Source organism: Asterias rubens, chromosome 15 (assembly GCF_902459465.1).
Source record: "Asterias rubens chromosome 15, eAstRub1.3, whole genome shotgun sequence".
NCBI lineage: Eukaryota > Metazoa > Echinodermata > Asteroidea > Forcipulatida > Asteriidae > Asterias > Asterias rubens.
The window spans coordinates 4,804,329-4,825,459 of NC_047076.1; the positions used below are offsets into that span (position 1 = coordinate 4,804,329).

Genomic DNA, 21,131 nt, shown 5'->3' on the forward strand with positions numbered 1-21,131 from the left:
CACTCTGCTGAACAGAATCAGCAGAGCTTGAATTCGGAGCTGTTATAACCGCTCGGCCACGACACCCCACATGTAGGCATACCCCTTCTATTTCTGATAAGTGCATTAGGTTCTTTTACCTGCGTTACACAACACACGGGTTGTATGTCCCAACCGAAGGACGAAGCATCATGGTTAAGTCATGTCTTGCTTACGGACACAAGTTTTACGACAGGGACTCCAACTGATCAGAAACACCAGAGCGTGAGTTCGGTTCTCTTATCCCCTCAGCCACGACACCCCCACAAAAAGAGCGCTAACACCCCTAGCAACAGTTATAGCCGAAGACACCAAGTCAGATACAGCTCGCTGTTTGGAAGAGTAGAATCATCTCCGTTTTCTAGTTCTCCATAAACACACCTTTATAGCCTGTGAACATGTCACCAAATTAAATGGTCATGCTTTACTGACAGTGGGGAAACAAAACAGAGTACATGCATGTTTTGACAAGGACATCTGCGTACAACTCACATTTCTTCATTATCTTTTCTTCTCTTAAAGGCAAAGTACATGTACCTTTGTTTATAACTATTTGAATGTTTTCATTAAAACTAACCTGTGACAGTTTCATTTCAAAAATATAGTGTTTTTGAGAGATCATCAAAAATCTAGAGTGCTTTTGTCCATGGAAGAATTATCCTTAAAGGCAGTGGACACTATTGGTAATTGTCAAAGACCAGCCTTCACAGTTGCTGTATCTCAACATATGCATAAAATAACTAACCTGTGAAAATTTGAGCTCAATCGAATTTGCGAGATAATAATGGAAAAAAAAAACACCCTTGTCACACGAAGTTGTCTGCATTGTTTAAGTGGTTGATTTCGAGACCTCAAGTTCTAAATCTGAGGTCTCAAAATCAAATTCGTGGAAAATTAATTCTTTCTCGAAAACTATGGCACTTCAGAGGGAGCCGTTTCTCACGTTGTTTTATACCATCAACCTCGCCCAATTACTCGTCACCAAGAAAGGTTTTATGCTCATAACTATTTTGAGTAATTACCAATAGTGTCCACTGCCTTTAAGTAAAATATGCAATCTGACAAACATCTCTTGCAGTACAGTTCTCAGATTGAAATGATTTTGAATCCCTCTCTCTAAAACCACATTACGTAGAAGGGAATCTTTTCTCAATTATGTTATTAAAAATTATCAAAAGCTGAAGTGTTTTTTATGGTCATTATATTTTGGGAGTAATAACCCAAAATAAACCCTCTCTTTGAAGCCATTATACACTATCGGAACCAAGTTCACAGATTTACAAATAACTTTACAGAAGGTAATGGTGAAAGACTTCTCTAGAAATATTATTCCATGAAATGCTTTACTTTTCGAGAAAACATTAAAACAATTATCAATTCTCGTTGTCGAGAATTACGGATTTATTTTATACACATGTCATGACACAGCGAAACGTGCGGAAACAAAGGTCGGTTTTCCCCACTTTTTTCTCCCGACTCCGATGACTGATTGAGCCTAAATTTTCACAGGTTTGTTATTTTATATATAAGTTGTGATACACGAAGTGTGGGCCTTTGGACAATACTGTTTACCGAAAGTGTGCAATGGCTTTAAGGCATACAGGTCGCAGCGTTTCATTATTAATATTAATAAGAGAAATGTGTGCACTGCATACAGAGTATCTATTGACATAAATAAGTATATCAAATGTGCGTAGTTTGTAAATTTGCAGTATTTTGTGCAAACCAAATTTACGTGGTGCAAAACAAGCAAATCAAACCGTTTTTTCCATTTATTGTAATTGTTATCAAATATTGAGCCATTTGCAGCCACACTAGGCATTTTAGTTACAAGCCGCTAGCAATCGCTAAGAGGGTCTCCCAAGGGCTATACTCCAAACCCCCACTACGACCCCTTACACCCACCCAGGCATGCCCACTCCATAATACACACAAAGTATAGACTACAAACGCAAGTGTCCTCAACACAACAAGACAACACATCCTTGACATCCCCGGTCGTCCTAGAGGCCCCCCTAGTCCTCCAATGCAATCTGTAGTGTCACCATGACTCCATTGAGGGTCCTCGAACCTTTCCTTCCCCCAAAAATGAAAGATAAAAAAAAGTATCCCCTGAAGAGTCGGAGGAAGAGAAACAGAGAGACAGAGAAGGGTCGATAGAGCATGGACGAGGGAAAATATACATCCATCACGGAGGAATATTCACATGTGGAGTACGCATTCAGCTGCTCGTCTGTCAAATTCACATGTGTGGACCGCCGTCCCATAGTGAAGATATTGATTCGTGCGCAGAGACAGGATGACCGCAGAAAAAAAAAGGGTTTTTCAGTTGATGGAGTTCCGTTTAAGAGATCTTAATTTTTCGATTTATTGGACTGGAATGTAAGATTTGTACTTAAAACTTGTCATCGAGGAGAACACTGGGTACTTAAGAGTAGTGAGATTATTGAAGCCAAGGATTTAGAAAGCTGTGAAGATCATCACAAGATTGTCATCTCATCCCGGGAAACACAGATGTAAAGTCTACAACACAAATATTATTTATTAATTTTGGTTCTTAGCCACCAATCGTTTCTGAAATAGAAACTTTGATTGGCTGTTATTTTCCCGCTTCTTTCTGGATCCTTCCCTTAATCCCTTTCCCCTCTCTTTCTCTATAAATGGATATGTATTTGTTTGTACTTGTTTTATGCCTCTGAAGAAGGTCCGGTTTCGATCGAAAGCTAAGGCCATCTACCCTATTTATTATTTATTTATTTGTTTATCTATTTTGGATATATAGGTGTACTTTTTAAGTAATTATTACTTATCTATTTTATATTTATTGTAATTTGACCTTCGCGTCACAAAGTTTGTTAATTTTCATAAAATTCAAACATTCACAATTTAAATAATAGCTTTTCAGGCATAAGAAATCAAGCAGATACACATAAAATGCGGCCCAAATGCAAGATTTAATTCCACAAACAAATTTTATAAAAGCCTTCAAAATGCTCCATATTGCACAGTTAGAGTTTTTAATAAAATCTAAAATAAACATCAAGTGCAAATTATTCAATTCAGCGTGCTTCGGCCAAAATAATTGGTCAAGAAGATTTGACAAGTTCCTGGGGGCTTCACTAGGAATGTGGGTCCAGATTGCCCCACAATGTTGACAAGCTCCTGCAGACACCCCTATGGTTATTTATAAGCGTCAGCCTCGCTTTTCAATTGAAAAAGAAAATAAAAACGAATAAAACGTTTCCTCTGCACTCGAAATGTGTGCTTCGTTGACGAGTGGCTAAGGTTACAGGGTCATTAAGCGAGATCCTCCGTATTACCATCTCATCTACGGAGACATTTACATCGTGTCGAGGTTTAGATTATTCGTAACAGCCTCCTGGGCTGACCCGGTGCAGTCACACTAATTGGTAATTACTCAAAATAATTATTACTTAAAACCTTACTTGGTAACGAGTAATGGGGAGAGGTTGGTAGTATAAAACATTGTGAGAAGCGGCTCCCTCTGAAGTGGAGTAGTTTTCAAAAAAGAAGTAATTTTCTACGAATTTGAATTTGAGAACTCAAGTTTAGAATTTGAGGTCTCGAAATCAAGCATCTGAAAGCTTACAACCTCGTGTAACAAGGATGTTTTTTCTTTCATATAATCTTGCAACTCCGACGACCAATTGAGGTCAAATTTTTACAGGTTTGTTATTTTATGCATATGTTGAGATATAACAAGTGAGAAGACTGGTCTTTGACAATTACCAATAGTGTCCAGAGTCTTTAAGCAAAATCCTCCGTATTACCATCTCACCTAAGGAGACATTTACACCGTGTCTACGTTTAGATTATTCGTAAATAGCCTTCTGCGTTGACCCGGTGCAGTCCTCGCTGAGTTTCTATTGCGAGACTCTTCACTACGCCCTCAAAGCAGATCACTGATAACACTTGGTTGTCTGCATGTACTACTAGGGCGATTACATTTTACATATTCAACCGTACCCCTTCTTGCCTTTGAGATATTGTAGACTGTCAACATCTCTTGGCGATTACACGCACATAAATATATGTAGTGGTTTAGAGATATGACTCGGAAATGTTCATGTTGCCTGGATAGGTAGGAACTATAAATAAATAGTAAACTTGAGGGTATGTGCAAATTTCCTTGTGTAAGGGGGTGTTGGCTCTGAAAACAGTCAGTCTGGTCTCGACGTTTCCAACAGCATACATGCACTCTGCTCGTCTTCACAAGCAGCACATACTGTTCGAAACTTTTGAGACCACACTGGATCTTTTCAGAGCCAACACTCACACACAAGAGATTTGCACATGGTTGTACCCGAAAGTTTACTTCATTGTATTTATTTAAAGCTTTTTCCTATTTATCCACACCATGCAAAGCGTAAAACAATACTTACGTCTGTTGCCTTCAGCCGATTTCACGAAACCCTAGGATTAATCCTATCTCTAGATTCAGGTGGGTTCAATGCGTCCTACGTCTTTTGATACGGAACATTACTCGTCCTTAAAGACAGTGGACACTATTGGTAATTACTCAAAATAATAACTAGCATAAAACCTTTCATGGTGACGAGTAATGGGTAGAGGTTGATGGTATAAAACATTGTGAGAAACGGCTCCCTCTGAAGTGCCATAGTTTTCGAGAAAGAAGTAATTTTCCACAAATTTGATTTCGAGACCTCAGATTTAGAACTTGAGTACTCGAAATCAACCATCTAAACGCGCACAACTTCGTGTGACGAGGGTGTTTTTTCTTTCATTATTATCTCGTAAGTTCGATGACCGATTGAGCTCAAATTTTCACAGGTTTGTTATTTTATGCATATGTTGAGATACACCAACTGTGAAGGCTAGTCTTTGACAATTACCAATAGTGTCCACTGCCTTTAAACCCTAAGATTAATCCTAAGTTAGGAAGAGTTTGGTGAGATTGACGGCTGGACTTGCATGCATGCATGTACATGTACGTATGTATTTGTAGACAATATAATGATAAACTGTGGTTGATGTACATTTAGTGTTTGTATTTTTCATTTTAAATTAAGATTAACCTCTAGTGGGTGTCCCAGGACGATTAAATTGACCCAGTTGAGTTATCAGACTGCATAATGGCAGGTCTGATTAAACCAACCCTATTACAACCCATTTGTATTGGTTGCAACACACCATGTGACCTTAAATTACCTTTGTGAAAGGTCACATTGTGACCAAAATAAAGTTTGACAAGTCCGTTTTTAACTTGAGTTTTATATGACTGCAGTTTCTAGGTAAGACACTGCTCTAGAATTGCAAAGGTCATCGGTTCGAAATCCCATCCAAGTAACATGCCTGTAAATTTTGTTTAACAAAGCTCTGGAAAGTACTGAGTGTACATTGCTATTAACACACGCCGGTGGGTAAAACCCAAATTCATGGTCCGTAAGAATTACACAAGCTCTCCAATCTCACGAATACAAAGCCTCAAAACATTATTATCGGTACTGTTTGTAAAAGTAATCCAGATTTTAGTATGTTATGAGAAGGAAACAAATTTGTTTTGTTGATGACCTCTTAGGAAAACGGGTGTTGTAGATTGCTTAGCCAAGTATATTGTATAATGTCAGCTAATAAGTTAACAGAATGCAATGTTCAAAGCAAATTATTTATGTATATAGGATTTGAGGCATTGCATGGTGACGTATCAATGTATATTTGGTTTGAGGTAACACAATGTGTGTGTATCTACTTGCCAGGTAGAGTTTGTTCTTAGAGAACTATCTTGCTATTTATTGCTTAACATTGCGGCTTTTGCTAACTCAACTCCTCCGTCATGACGTAAACTGCAATTTGTATATTTTAAATAGTGTTGTAACCCTTCCCCATGGTTATGGGATGTGTTCCTTTTGGAATAAAACAAGACATGGATTATTGTTCTTGACAACGTGTACAAGCCCTGCCAACCGGCCAAGTCTATAAAAAAAAATAAGAAACCTTATCGACTGCGAGGGGCTAAGGTTTACCAGTAAATTTGCAACTCCAGTTACTAAGTAATTTGGAGGTGACTACGGTCTCGAACCATAAGTGCGGAAATTGGCATGCTAAATGTCAAAACAGGTGGACATTTAAGCCTGCTTTTCTGATCCAGACTTCTCGAAGCTAACGCAACTGTATGGTTTTGATTTCAGCCGTTTAGCCTCTGTGGTGTGAAGTTACTTTAATGACGAGCCTAAACACGTAGATCGTGCTGGAAATGTAATAAAACGCACTGCTCCTGCATCTGATACGAACTACGCATTGTATAAAAGTTTATGTCGGTCTTTTAGAGAGAAAAACAAAGTTACGATATTTGTGAATAAATTGAGTGATTATCGGGAAAGTCAATATCAATTTAGGTGGGGTGTCTAGCCATTAGGCACCAGACTCAGTTCCAGTGGCAGAGTCATCAGAATGTGCATCTGAATCCCAGTCTTGTTGAAAGCCATGATGTTTGTGTTCCTCAGCAAGAACCATAAATTGCTTCCCTTAACCCAGGTGAAGGCTAAACTGATAATACATAAGAAATTTCCTTGATCAAAAAAGAGAATGATTCTTGGTAAAATTTGACATTTTGTACATGTACACAATGCTTGGTTCAGCGTTCAATATCGCAAAACACCTTGCACATTATCGCAAATGCAAGCGCATTTGACACACATGTCGCGACAACTGTTTTTCAATTACTCCGGTTAATAGTGCTTAAACACCAGATAAACGTTGACGCCTACACATGTACCTGTTTGGTGAACCAACTGGTCGCTCACGACTATCCACGACAGTCACCAGGCCTTAAAACATGATAATGAAATAATCGTATTCCTTCCACCACGACCAGTGAGACGAGATTTTCCCTGTTTCTCGATTGCGAGCAATTTGTGCCCCGCATTTTTTGGTACTTTTGGCAAACAAAAGTCCTACACTTAAATAAATCTGATCCACCATCATTTATTACACTCTGCCAGATCCAGTTAAATTACCAAGCTACTCTATTCTGATGGACTGGGGGCCCCAAGAAAACATGCCAGACCCAGTAGAACATGCCATGACGACAATGTACCTCGACGGCGCAACATTAGCAGTCGGAATTACCCCTAAATGCCAAACATCCATTACCAGGCAATTTGCATCATGCCTGATTAAAGAGTCCTGTTACTGAAGATCCAGCCCGAAAGGGTTTCCGATTTCACGAAGAGGCATCCAATAGCGAGGTAAAAAAGTGTACGTAGCGGAAATAAATTTTCTTCTGTGATTTTTTTGCCCCTTTCTGAAACTGATCTCAGAGTGTCGTCGTCTAGCCCCCGATGAAAAGCTTTTCTGCCAGTCCTGGAGATCGTTTTGTTGACATTGAGAGTGGATATTGCCAAGTTGTAACATATGGTTCCCATGGTAACACACAAGAGAAGATCACTTAAGGGGGCAGCTTCGTGGCATCCCACTTTACAGACCACTTCTCAAACAGTCATTGTGTTCGCCATTATGAACATATGCACTACACTCTTTGCAACTAGGATGTCATTCAACGCAAACTTATTTTTAAACAGTCTTGTGTTTGCGTCGTAAATCCTCGGGTCCGACTCCAAACTCTGAGAGTCGAGCCGAGGTTCCATTTTACTTGATACTGATACTTAAAGGCAGGCTATACCTTTGTTTTTTTTCAAACCGTTCGATTGTGTTACTCCTATGAAAGTGTAGTTTTTGTATATACCATAAACATTTCAAAATAAACCTCGAGAATTGAGCGCATCGAGAATTCTTGCAGAACTGAAATACGTTCTGTATGAATGACATAATATTATTCCGTCTTATCATAGCCAGACAGTATGCAAAAGAAAGATAACATTTCCCTATGTGCTGGCAACTCCTCGAGTCAGGCTACGTCCCCGTAGCCTTAGATCTCAAGGGTTTTTCTCAGGACCCTTGCTGTTCCCAAAAGTGCCGCTTTCTGTACAGATCTATCCTCATGTTTGTCCCTATTGTTATTATTGTTATTACAAATCAACGTAACTCACCTATCTTTATGAATCCTCTCTAATAATGGCTCTAGCCAGCCTGCTGTGCACTCTATATGAGCATCAAGGAATGTTAAGACGTCCCCCTTAGCGACGGAGGCTCCCCTCAGACGAGCCCGGATTAGGCCACTCCTCTTCCCCATGCGCTCCACGTGAGTCGAAACGGGAAGTTTCTTGATGTATTTTTCCAGTTGTTTTCCTAGAAAATCTATCAAAATGAGAAACAAACAACGTTATTTTTTTTTCAAATTTCAAATTGAAAGAATATCAACTTAAAAACAACAAAATTTCCCCTTTGAAAATCTTTGCTACAAGTAATAGAAAAAAAATGCATTGGGGGAGGTGACTTTATTAGGTGGTGAGAAACAAACGACAGAAACCTAAATTAGTTGAAAGAATATTTACGGAAAAATTACAATTTACACCTTTAAAAAAAAAAAATTAACTGCGCAGATGTACAAAATTAAAGAGAAGAATATAGCATGAAACAGAAAACTTTTTTGGGATACATTAAAGTCACCTGGAAGTGGTATTTTGTCAAAATAAAGCTTTTGTCACTAATATATGTGTTTTGATGAGTGGAATGTGAATAAACAGTTAACTAAGGTTCTTAAAAATTAGTTCTCATCTTATTTACAAATTTAAGAGTAGGCCACGACCCGAGAGGGCGCTGTTCGGGACATCAATCGAGGCGCGATATTTGAAGAGAAAATGCTGCACAGTGCTGAAAAAGACGTCGGACCGGACCACTAGGCACTATTGCTCTTGTGAGTCTGACCAGCCATGCAGACTGACCCCATCTGTAGTTGTTTTGCTGCATCCAGAAGCAATACACTTGGTCGGCAAAATGCAAGAAAAAAACTTTTTTGAAACGTACAAACTCAATAACTTGTACTTGCATGTACTTTGCACGTGTGTTTACTCTACGCATCAAGGCAAAGTCTGCCTCGATTGATGTCACAAAAGGGGTATGCGGAGTCAACCCCCAAACAACTTTAACTTTTTTTTAAACATATAAATCGTGACAAACAATTACTAACAAAAGTGTTTTATTGTTATACTAAACATTATACTCTTATGTTTGAAAAATAAAAAAAACTGGAATGGAAGTAGGTCACACCATCTGTGGCCGCTAGGGGCATTTTTGGCATCACAAACTGGTTGTGACCACTGTGATCTCTAAAGGATTAATTACCCATACATACATAACACCCAAAAGATAGAAAGCAAACAGGTCAAAAATTCAGTGAGAAAACAGCCAAACACCTCCATTTAGTTTACACGAAAGTAAATTAATGAGCTGACGACAGATAAAGGATTATGCCCTGTAACACCATTATAATTTCATGAGGTCAGATGTAACGATCGTGTTACTTGGTATTAAAATTTAAAAAATTGGTGGACTACCTTTTTGAAGGAGGGCCTTTTTTATGACCGCTTGACAAATTTGTTAATACATTTTTTTAAGAAAATAAGATTATCTTCTGAGATTGATATCTTTTCTTTTTCATAATAAAAAAATTATTTCTGTAAATAAATAAAATCCATTTATAAAAAGTATTTATAAAAAGTATTTATTCATGTCAGGCTATAACTGTTTTTTGCAAAAAAGAATCTACATGTAATAACTAAGTGAACAACTAAAAACGAAGTGAAACACACATGCAAAAACCACAAAACATCAACAAACATGGATTTGTGGATTTTTTATACATTCTTTTATTGCGTGGTTATTGATAGTATGACACGTATCCTCTTGTCATTTGCTTGTTTTTACACTACTATTTAAATTACTTTTAAGTAGCGTTTGTTTAGTTCAATTGTTTTAGTCAATAAATTGTGCATTTTTCAATTCTACTTAATTTTTTTTTGTGGAGCGCCTTGGGTGCCTTTTTAGGCAGATCCTGTTCTGTAAAGATCTTTTATTATTATTAAAGAACCGTTGCTAAGTTGGGACTCAAAAAGTACACTCTGAAAAAGAACATCATTTTCCTTTTATGCAGCAGACACCATATTAACCTTTAACACCGGGTTTTTGTTCACCTGCCACAGCGCTTTTGATCATTTTTAGTATGGAAAATGCGCGGTATAAGTACCATTATGATTATGATTACAATTAACCATTCATCCTGGTTTGAAAAACTTTGCATTTTTTTTAATAAAGAGTCAATCTACAACTTAATTGTATTCTACCCACACAGCCATGTTAATCTCGAAAAAAAAAAGCAATAAATTTAGCAGTCTGCAATACCCCCTAGCCGAGCGAGGGTAGCTATGCGTAAACAAGTCATCATCGTACATCATAAATTGCAGGTTAGCACTCAATATACACATTGCATGGTAGTCCGAGACGTGTGAGTTTACACTAACGGGTAAAGTCCGCAAGAAGAAAACGAGTATTCATGTTCATGTTCAGAGCACTACACTGGGCTCAAATTTTATCTGGGCCCAATTTCATTGAGCTGCTTAAGCACAAAATTTTGCTTTAAAAGCAAAAAATTCATTGCTTAGTAAAATCAGATTACCGGCCAAGACTCCACTCAATTGTTATGCTAAGTAAACAGCAGCTAAATACTAGTCATAAGCAATGTATATGACATGAAATTTTTGCCAGTAACATGTGTAAAATAAGCGAGCTATTTTCGTGCTTCAGCAAATTTTTTGCTTAAGCAGCTCTATGAAATTGGCCCCTGGTCTGGAGCCAGTGTTTTCAGTGTCGGGCCAGTATAAAGCTTGAGACAGGACACAAGTACGGTGGTCTTGACCGATTAAAGGCGCTCGACACTGCTGGTATCTACTCAAAATGGTTGTTGGAATAAAAGCTTGGAGAGCTGTTGATAGCATAAAACAATGTCAGAAACAGCTCCCTCTGAAGTAAAGTAGTTTTTGAGCTGTTGATAGCATACAACAATGTCAGAAACAGATCCCTCTGAAGTAAAGTAGTTTTTGAGAAAGAGATAATTTCTCACTCAAATATTAAAAGACTTCACTTTTAAAGCTTTAAAAAAAAATTACACAAATTTGTACAACAAGGTTGTTTTTCTGTCAATGAGAGTGTCATTGTTCTCTTGCAACTTTGACGAACAATTGAGTAAATATTTTCACAGGTTTGTTAGTTTATTCATACTTTGGGATACACCAAGTTAGAATACTGGCCTTTCACAATACCAAACATGTCCATGCCTTTAAAACGGTTGGTCGTTCAGGACCTACTCTTTTTTTCCTCTTAATCACAAACGTCTACATTAAATAGCATGGCAGACAGACATATTTTAAATGACGCGTCCTAAATTACCCCTTTAAATGGGAGTAAACCCATAACTGCGGGGCTTGCCAGTGGAAGTGCTACTCCCTGGGGTATTGTAAGCATACAATGAGAAATAGTCATCAATTCCCTATAAGTTGGGTACGGAATAAACATGTATGGTTATTAAGTAGCAACATAACGAGACAGATCCACTCTGCAGATTAATTATCTGTACATAGGCAGCAGAGAATGTCTATATTTACATCCATGAATTTCATGGGGACAGAGTCCATAGATAGTCATGAATCACAATGAATCGACTGTGAATTCTATTAATTTTGATTTCTTTGAAAAAGGAACATACCCCACAACCCCCGGGAAGGGTAGAAACAATACCGGATATACAAACTGCATGGGATTTTGGGGCATTGCATGGTGAGGTATCAATTTAGAATTTGGTTTGCAGTTACACCATGTGTGTGTGTCTACTTGCCAGGTAGATATTTTGTTCTTAAAAGAACTGTCTTGCTTTATACTGCCGCGGAGCAGATTTTTCCTATTTGGGGAGACTTTTCAGTTCTCATACAAATTGCTTTTCACATAATGACAGAGTAAGTGGCAAAAGTCTCAATGAACCATAAACTAATTATTTTGAACCAAACTTTTTGTTTTTCCCCCCTTTGTTCCCTCTTTCCTCTGTTGTTTGTTTTTTCCTACTTCTTTTCATGTCCTTCGCACCGTATGTGGATATTGCGCATTATAAATATTCCTTATTACTATTATTACATGTACATACAATACTCGCCTAAGCAATGTACAATACTTTTCCCTGCTGAGAGGTCATCAAACAAATAAATTGATAGGTCATAAAAATAAGTAATTGCTCTTTTGGCTTTTTCATCGCTGACCAAAATAAACTGAAACTGTGATATTGATTTTAGGAGGGTATGCTAAAAGAATAGCATGTCCACCTTTTGATAACCCCTGGAGGAATGGTATCCTCAGTGCAATATAAGTACAATGAACAATGGACAATGTACAATGTACATCACAGAGAACGACTTCATTTTATTCAGAGATAAATGTGACCCGCTACGTGAAAATGAGTCAGATGTTGACAATTTCAAGAGTTATATGCATGGCTGGAAAGGACACACCAACAGCAGTAATTTGGTATATGTCTAAGCTTTGGGGTTTATCGCGTTGCTGAGTTACTTCCGTTTGAAATTGGCCAATACATCATTTTTTCTGAAAAACGAATTACAAGTAAAGTGCTGTTTTAAACTACCATTTCGCGCAAAGGGTACAAATAAGACATTGGAAGTTTGATCACACAATTGTTGTATTCATAGCTTTATTGCCTAAAAGTTAGTGTTCTAAAGGTTAACCATGCAAATATAGATCTTAAAAAGTAAACAAAAAAAATGTTGTTGTTTTTTTTGTGTTTTTTTCCACATTAAACTGTCCGTTACTTAACAATGCATTGGGCAACATCTGACTCATTTTCACGCAGCGGATCACAAATACAACCTTTAAGGGTTTGTCAAGAGACTTAAATGGAAGGTACCATTTGGTAATTACTCAAAACAAATATTAACTTAAAAACTTACTTGATAACGAACATTGGAGAGCTGTTGATAGTATAAAACATTATGAGAAAGGGCTCCCTCTGAAATAGCATAGTTTTTGAGAAAGAGGTAACTTCTCACGTTTTTGAGAAAGAGGTAACTTCTCACTAAAATAATAAAATACTTCTAGCCAGAAGTCTTTTATTTCTATCTGAAAGCACACAAATTTGGACTGGTCTTTGACAATTACCAAACGTGTACCATCCCTTTAAGAAAGTCTGAATTAAGATACAAATCAATGAAAACACATTCGGCTGCTGTCTATTGCTGACAAATAATTTTGAATTTGCATTTATGTTTAAGTGTCTTGCTTATGGACACAGGTGTCACAACTGGGACTCGAACCCACACTCTGCTGATCAGAAACACCAGAGTTTGAATCCAGTGCTCTTACACAACGGCACACAGTTAACATTTATGAGGTACAGGGAGAAAAAAAGTGTACAAATAAACTCCCCATAGGGATGCATACATTTGTATATTATGTGGATGGTTGTGTGCAGTACAGTGTACATACAGTATGCGATGGTGTTAAATGAAAATTTATATTTCTTCAAACATGCACACTTTTTTGTTGATGAAGAAATAATAATAAGAGTGCTTCAATTTCTCAACCGTGGGATTGTTCCGATGGCTAAGCAAACACCCATTATATATAGCCTTGTTTGCAACATTGCGTAGTCAACAAAGCACTCAGCCTTTTCCAGGTTCTATTTCTGTGATTTCTTTTCGTCAAAACAAAGTACCGACTGCCCCAGCCAATCACCTAATGGAACATCAACCAACAGCGTGATAGCGCAATTTAAAGCACCATGGACTGGGGCAATAGGAAAAACAAAAAAGTGGAAGGAGGAGTGCCTTTTTCTTTGCTGGCTGCCATATTTTTAAAGACAACCGGCTTGGTAAAGAAATAATCTTTGCCATAATTGCTGCTAAAAAAAAATCTTAAAACAAAAAAACTTTCCCTGATTGCAATTATTTCTTCTTACCTCTTTCGCTGGCATCATCCACAAGGATGATCTCCGAGAGTAGTTCCCATGGCGACCGATTGATGATACTGTGTACAGAGCGCAGAAGCGTGCTCCAAGCCTCATTGTGAAAAACAATAATGACGCTCGTCTTCGGCAAGGTGCTGATAGGTGGATAAACTTTTGTTTTGCAGCTGTCAATAAAAAAATAGAATGCAAAGATTTATTGAGACTTTGTTTTTATGGAATTGCATTTCCAGTTTTACCTACAATTTAAATTCTATGGCGTGTTGTGGCTGAGTGACTTTAGTGCTTTAGACTAAAATTTTAGTAGTTGACACATCAGGTGTGGGTTCGAATCCCGGTCATGACACTTGTGTCCTCCAAGGACACAGCCATCGAAACTTGAATTCAATGCCCTAGACCACTCACTCAGCCATTAGAAAGGATGCTTAAGGCCTCTTAGAACACTGGTGTCTACGGAACAGTGGTGCCTATGGCCTACATAACACTTTTACCAAGAATGGAACACTTAATCTGGACCTGCCTTTAAAAAATATTTTGTTGAAATCAAAAAACTCTCATGTAGAACATCTGGATGGGTTGTCATGGCACCAATGTTTGTGTATTGTGTCCAAACGATATGAATATTTGATCCACTTTATAACAAATTGAATTGAGTAATAACGCATTCATGTCTATATTTAGCTGAACATCACCTCGCAGTGTGCAGAATCCAGGGGCATTACATGTTTTCCCAAACCTCAACTAAGGGTCCATCTTCGTCTCTAGCCTTCGTTTTGATGTTTGAAAACATCGTGCAACATACACTACTCTAAACTTGGTGACAAAGCCCAAGCCGGGGCCTGTACTATTTAAGGTTTGGTAAAAGGTTGGCCATTTTTTATAGAGTTTAATAGCATAAGGAAAAACTGTAAAGTATACCGCAAATAATGGACAGTGTTTTGTAGATAATTGAAAACAAAGTATGAAAACAATTACAATTTATTTGTTTTAAAAGTGCACAACCACACCCCTGCCCACTCCCTCCCTCTCCCCCAAGACAAAATAATACTAATTATAATACTTTATGAATACACTATAAAGCAAAGATTAAATCATTGTTTTATACTGTAATCATTTAATAAAGTAATTAACGGTTTTAATGGTACCTGTAATAATAATGGACAATTAACTAAAGCACCAGTATCTGCCAATTATTATTCTCATGGGTCATAAATACCGGTAGAGCAGAATGCACTACCTTCCAAACTGTAGTCATGGAGTGATGTCTGATGGTTGGGTTTTTATGGAGCAACTATGATCAAATGCCCAGCTCAAGGGCAAAAGTGTCATGACTCAGGGCATCGAACCCACATTCTGCGGCTGACAACAATCGAGCTTGGGTCTGATGAACTACAATCCTAGCCATATGGGCCCCGCACCACGGACCCCCTGCCCCCTTTCGATGTTGGTTCACATTGCGCGATCTGCGCTCCTATCAACATTGAGCAAGGGGATATGGGAGAGAAAGTTTATTGTCACGAGGGAAGGGGACAGTGAATTTTTGTCACGTTGCGAATGGGTTTGCCCAAGTACATGTAATTTGGCCGGGATTGTACACTGCTCAGCCAAGATAAAACCTCAGTTATTAGATTTCAATTGAAAAACTACCTACCCATCCATTTTTTAAGCAACCTATTTAAGTCCAGGGCTCAACATTTTATTATTACAAATGAAAACACCCACCCACCCATTCTGACGTCTGGTAGCAACCAAAGGAGACCATATCGCTAGCCAGTAGATTGAACTGATTGATTTTAGTGTCATGATCGGTTATCGAACCTACACTCCGCTGCTGACAACACCAGAGCTTGAGTCTGGTGAACTAGACCGTGCGGCCATGATAACACAGTTAGAAAGAGTACATTCCCGTCCATTCTGACGTCTGGTAGAAGACCTATTTAAGGAGACCATATCGCTAGCCAGTAGATTGAATTGATATACTTTAGTGTCATGATCGGTTATCGAACCTACACTCCGCTGCTGACAACACCAGAGCTTGAGTCTGGTGAACTAGACCGTGCGGCCATGATAACACAGTTAGAAAGAGTACATTCCCGTCCATTCTGACGTCTGGTAAAAGACCTATTTAAGGAGACCATATCGCTAGCCAGTAGATTGAATTGATATACTTTAGTGTCATGATCGGTTATCGAACCTACATGTACACTCTACTGCTGACAACACCAGAGCTTGAGTCTGGTGAACTAGAATGGGCTGCCAAGATAAAATTTAATATAAGATATTATTTTAAAGACACTGGACAATATTGGTAATTGTCAAAGACCAGTCTTCTCACTTGGTGTACATATGTATCTCAACATGCATTTGAACAATAACAAACTTGTGAAAATTTGAGCTCGATTGTTCGCCGAAGTTGCAAGATAGAAGTGAAAAAAAAACACCCTTGTCACTAGAAGTTGTGTGCTTTCAGACGCTTGATTTCGAGACCTCAAAATCTAATTCTGAGGTCTCTAAAACAAATTCGTGAAAAACGACATGTACTTCATTCTCGAAAACTTCAGAGAGAGTCGTTTCTCAAAATGTTTTATACTATCAACCTCTCGTTACCAAGTAAGGTTTTATGCTAATAATTATTTTGAGTATTACCAATAGTGTCCACTGCCTGTTAGAAAAAGAATACCTACCCGTCCATTCTGACGTCTGGTAGCGACCTATTTAAGGAAACCATATCACTAGCCAGTAGATTAAACTGATTGATTTTAAACATCTCTTTCTTCTTGTCTTCCATCTCCTTGGGGATGACCACTGCTTTGCCCATCTCGCCCGGACCGTTCTTGGGATGGAACACGGCCGGAGGCTTCTCGTGGGCAACTTGGAAACCCCCTGTGAGAAATTTAAAACAAAGAAAGAAAATTCAACTCAATGATTGTTTCATAGTCCATAAAAAGGTAAATTTTATGCGTACGTATGCAACAAGATAAAATATTGATTTACATTAAAACCATAGTATCACAATATTCTGGTAGCCATCTTGGAAACCCCCTGTGAGAAATTTTGTAAAAACAACGAAAGAAAATTCAATTCAATTCATTTTTTTTTAGCCAATAAAAGGGAAAATTGATTTGATAAAATATTGATATAAAACAATAACAATGGCCCCCATGTTAAATCTCGCGGGTGAAGCTTGGGAGTAACTATGTCATATTCAAGCCTTTAAAGCCATTATACACTTTCGGTACAGAAAGAAGGAAAAAAAGTCCACAGATTTGCAAATAATTTACAGGGTTTACAGAAGGTAATGGTTAAAGATTTCTTTTAAAATATTGTTCCATGAAATGCTTTACTTTTTGAGAAAACATTAAAACAATATCAATTCGCGATAGCGAGAGTTACGGATTTATTTTAAACACATGTCATGACACGGCGAAACTTGCGGAAACAAGAGTGGGTTTTCCCGTTATTTTCTCCCGACTCCGATGACCGATTGAGCCTAAATTTTCACAGGTTTGTTATTTGATATATATAAGTTGTGATACACAAAGTGTGGGACTTGGACAATACTGTTTACCGAAAGTGTATAATGGCTTTAATTCAGTTGTGAGACCACTTCACAGATGCACGCCCCCATTGACGCCCTTTTGTTTTATAGGCAAGTCCAGCGCTCAAAATTTACACAAGGTCTTAGTTGAGAGTGAATTGAGGTTCTTAACTCCCAGCACAATGTACAAGTCTTATTATTTTAGGATTACTACTTATATTATGCTTCACGTCACTTTTTAATTGAAAAATTTTCTCATAACAAAATTTATATGAGAAATTATTTTTACATCATGAAATAGCACACAATTAAAGTTGCAATGAAATAGCACACAATTAAATTTGCACACCAATGTGTACTCGACCGATCCAAGGCAACGTGTTCCTCTAAGTTGCACACGAATACAGTACGCAAGTCCGGGGACTCCAAACTAACACTGAATATCTCAACAGAGAGTGAATAGGTTTCTAACTACCAGCACAAAAATACAAGTCCAATTATTATATGATAACTAATTACCTCATGCTCCACTACACTTTCATTGAAAAATTTGTCATAAAATAATTTATACAAGAAATTATTTTTTACATCATAAAATGGCACAACTGTTAAAAGTTGCACACGAATGTGCAAAAAATAAGCTTTACCAATGGAAATTGTCAACTAAATTTCCTGATAAGTACAGAGTCTGTATGTGTCTGTTTTAAATTAAAAACGCAATACTGAACAGCGCGCACTGCAGTGCAATTTTGTATTCAACGACTGGACAAGGCTACAGGGTTATTGAGTCTGCATTATTTATAGATAAAGAATAATTAGGCGGTTGAAACACCCGAATGTCACTGTGCACTTTAATTAACAGTGCATGAGTTGATTATTTATATATTTATATATATTTAATATTATATTTATTGACCAAACCATTAATGGTGCATAGTAATACTTGTGCTAGGCTGTTTTGATATAGACACAGATGTTGAAGTACTGTGACAGTCAGGCCTTGAATTTCGTTCTTGAAGAGGAAAAGCAATTTTCCTCTGGCATCAAGGGCCACTTCTAGCCACGAGAAATTTGTATTCGAACTTTGCAGAGGAAATGTTTAATTTATGTTGCAAAGGGCACCACAGCAAAAGCACAGCTAAGTGGTTTCTTTCCCTGCATTTCACCTCTGTGGACCCCAGTTCGAATCCCACCTCAGACAGGATGCGGATTGGGTTTTCAGTCTTTACCCTGATAGCTTGAGTTTTCCCAATTTTGGGTTTTCCTCCCACATCTAAAACTGAGCATTTCTTCTCGTTTCATAGTTCATACTGTTATGGGGCCAGTTGTGCTGATATTGGATACAAAATCAAATAAAATAGAATTGTATTTTCTCAAATATATTTGTATCTACAATCAACTTTAACATCCACCTCTAGTAATGAAATTCAGAAAGCTTCTTAAAAAAAAACTTTCTGTGAATTAGTAGCACCGAAAAGAACTTGAGCTTCATCCTAGTCTAGACAACGACCGCAGTAGACATTAATTGTCACTGTTTCTTAGGCCCTAGTATATTAACCAAAGTCACCTCCCAGCCGAGTAATAGCATTAGATGTAATGCCTGGAAATAATGACTTTATTAGCTTAGAGCGCCCCCGAAATCGAAAGCAATTTAACTTGAACGTCAATAATTCGTTTCCGTTTCAGACATCTTTGCAAAAAAACACGCTGCTTTTTAGCTACACTGTCATGAGGTGCTTGCCTTCTCAAGCCGAGGATATTCTGAGGAATTAAAAAAAAAAAGTACAAGAAACCGCGATGGTGGCTTCAAGAACTCGGGTAATGAGGCAAAATGGTCAGAATAATAATAATAGTGGCTTCTTATAGCGCGTGCATCCGTCACTCAGTGACGCTCAAGGTGCTTTAACATGCAGGTTTTTTCCGCAAGGTATCTTGGACTATATTTGAATTATGAGATCTACTCCCCTTTACATATTTGTACCATGTAATGTTTTACACAGTGCTGTTAGGTAATCAAACAGCAACACTGGGGTAAACCCCTTATGATAAGTGCACTGGGTTATTTTACATGTGTTACACAACACATGGGAGAGTGGGACCAACGACTATGTCCCATCCGAAGATGAAAAAGAAAATGAATTTGCTAGTGTTGCAGAGCTAACATGGATTGGCAATTGGCATACAAAAGAACTTTTCATAATGTACGCATACATGTAGTATAAGTGGCTTGGTATTTTTATCTATTTTATTTCCTTGTTTTTTAATTTATCTAATGTACATTTTTATGCGTAATAAAACAAAACTAAAGTACTCTTTTTTACATCATAGAACCAGCGAAAATAATCAAAATTTTGCTCCATCATGCAGAACTATGTCATTTAAACAATGGTACAGTAGGCCTACGTGTACTATGTAGGTGTACTAATGTTATTGAAACTGAAAGCAGTTTTGTACACTTCAAAGATTTTCAGGGTAATTGAGAGATGATTGTGCATGAAACCTTACTCCAACTTCACAGTCCGAGATAAATTCCTAGCCCACACAGGAATACTTGTAAGCTCTAGACCTCAAAGACCAGTAGCTGTATGAAATTACTAAATACATAAGATCACTGAATGTATTGTGTAGGGTATTACATTTGCCACTCTTTGAACTGGGATTTCATTCATGAGGTTAGAAAGTCTGGCTCAAAATATCCAGGGTCTCCCAGTAGAGAAGGTTTAAAGGCACTGTACACTATTGGTAATTACTTTAAATAGTAATGTTAGCATAAAAACTTATTTGATAACGAGTAATGGGGAGAGGTTGATAGTATAAAACATTGTGAGAAACAGCTCCCTCTGAAGTAACGTAGTTTTCGAGAAAGAAGCAATTTCTCACCTAAATATTTTAATTTGATTTCGAGACCTCAATATCAAGCGTCAGAAAGCACACAACTTCGTGTGACAAGGGTGTTTTTTCTTTCATTATTTCCAAGTGAGAAGACTCGTCTTTGACAATTCCAGTGTCTTTAATCAAGTTTCTCAAGCATACGGTGGAATGCAAAGCTTTCAACGCAGCAATAAAACACCTGTTGAATGTTATTGTTTGTATTTAGCGCCATCATGAGCACTTTGATGGATATCTGTGCTTTATAATTTGTCAATATTATTTTAGTAATTGTTTGATTACACTAGTTTGACTCGACACCACCTACCCCTCCACCCCCTCCCCCATTTCAAATTCACACTGAACTTGGACACAACATTATTGTGAGGTACATGTCAAATAAATCCAGACAAATTCCTGAAGCTTCTCATGCCTGAACAACTTTTAATTTGCAGAAAGTGTGAGCATGGTCAACTGTGCACACGTAGTGGTTTGAATATTCTGGAGCTTAAATGTAGAGCCAGGAGAGAGATTGTGCTGTGAAAGACTTCATTTAATTTTGGCAACAAATCAGAAGAAAAAAAACTGTGTCAAAAAAAAACTGGTCCAGGGGTCAATTTCACAAAGAGTTAGGACTAGTCCTATCTTAGGACTAGTCCTAGGAGATACAAATTGCATGGGTAGTCCTAAGTTAGAAAGAGTAAGTGATCCTAACTCGAGATAAGACTAGGCGTCCTAACTCTTTGTGAAATCCACCCCAGGAGAGAAAGGTTAAATTCAAGCTCTGTCAAGTAAAGATAGTCTTTT

General features: G+C 37.7%; 1 protein-coding gene across 1 annotated transcript in view; it reads right to left on the reverse strand.

The window, feature by feature from the left end:
• Window positions 1–21,131, reverse strand: part of LOC117300405 (polypeptide N-acetylgalactosaminyltransferase 1-like) — a 65,958-nt gene that overhangs the window by 30,360 nt on the left and 14,467 nt on the right. Inside the window, exons 3-5 of the mRNA XM_033784191.1 lie at window positions 16,603–16,801; window positions 13,913–14,085; window positions 8,049–8,256 (exon numbers count right to left, since the gene is read on the reverse strand). Coding sequence (XP_033640082.1) covers window positions 8,049–8,256; window positions 13,913–14,085; window positions 16,603–16,801 — 580 coding nt within the window. The remainder of the gene's footprint in view (window positions 1–8,048; window positions 8,257–13,912; window positions 14,086–16,602; window positions 16,802–21,131) is intronic.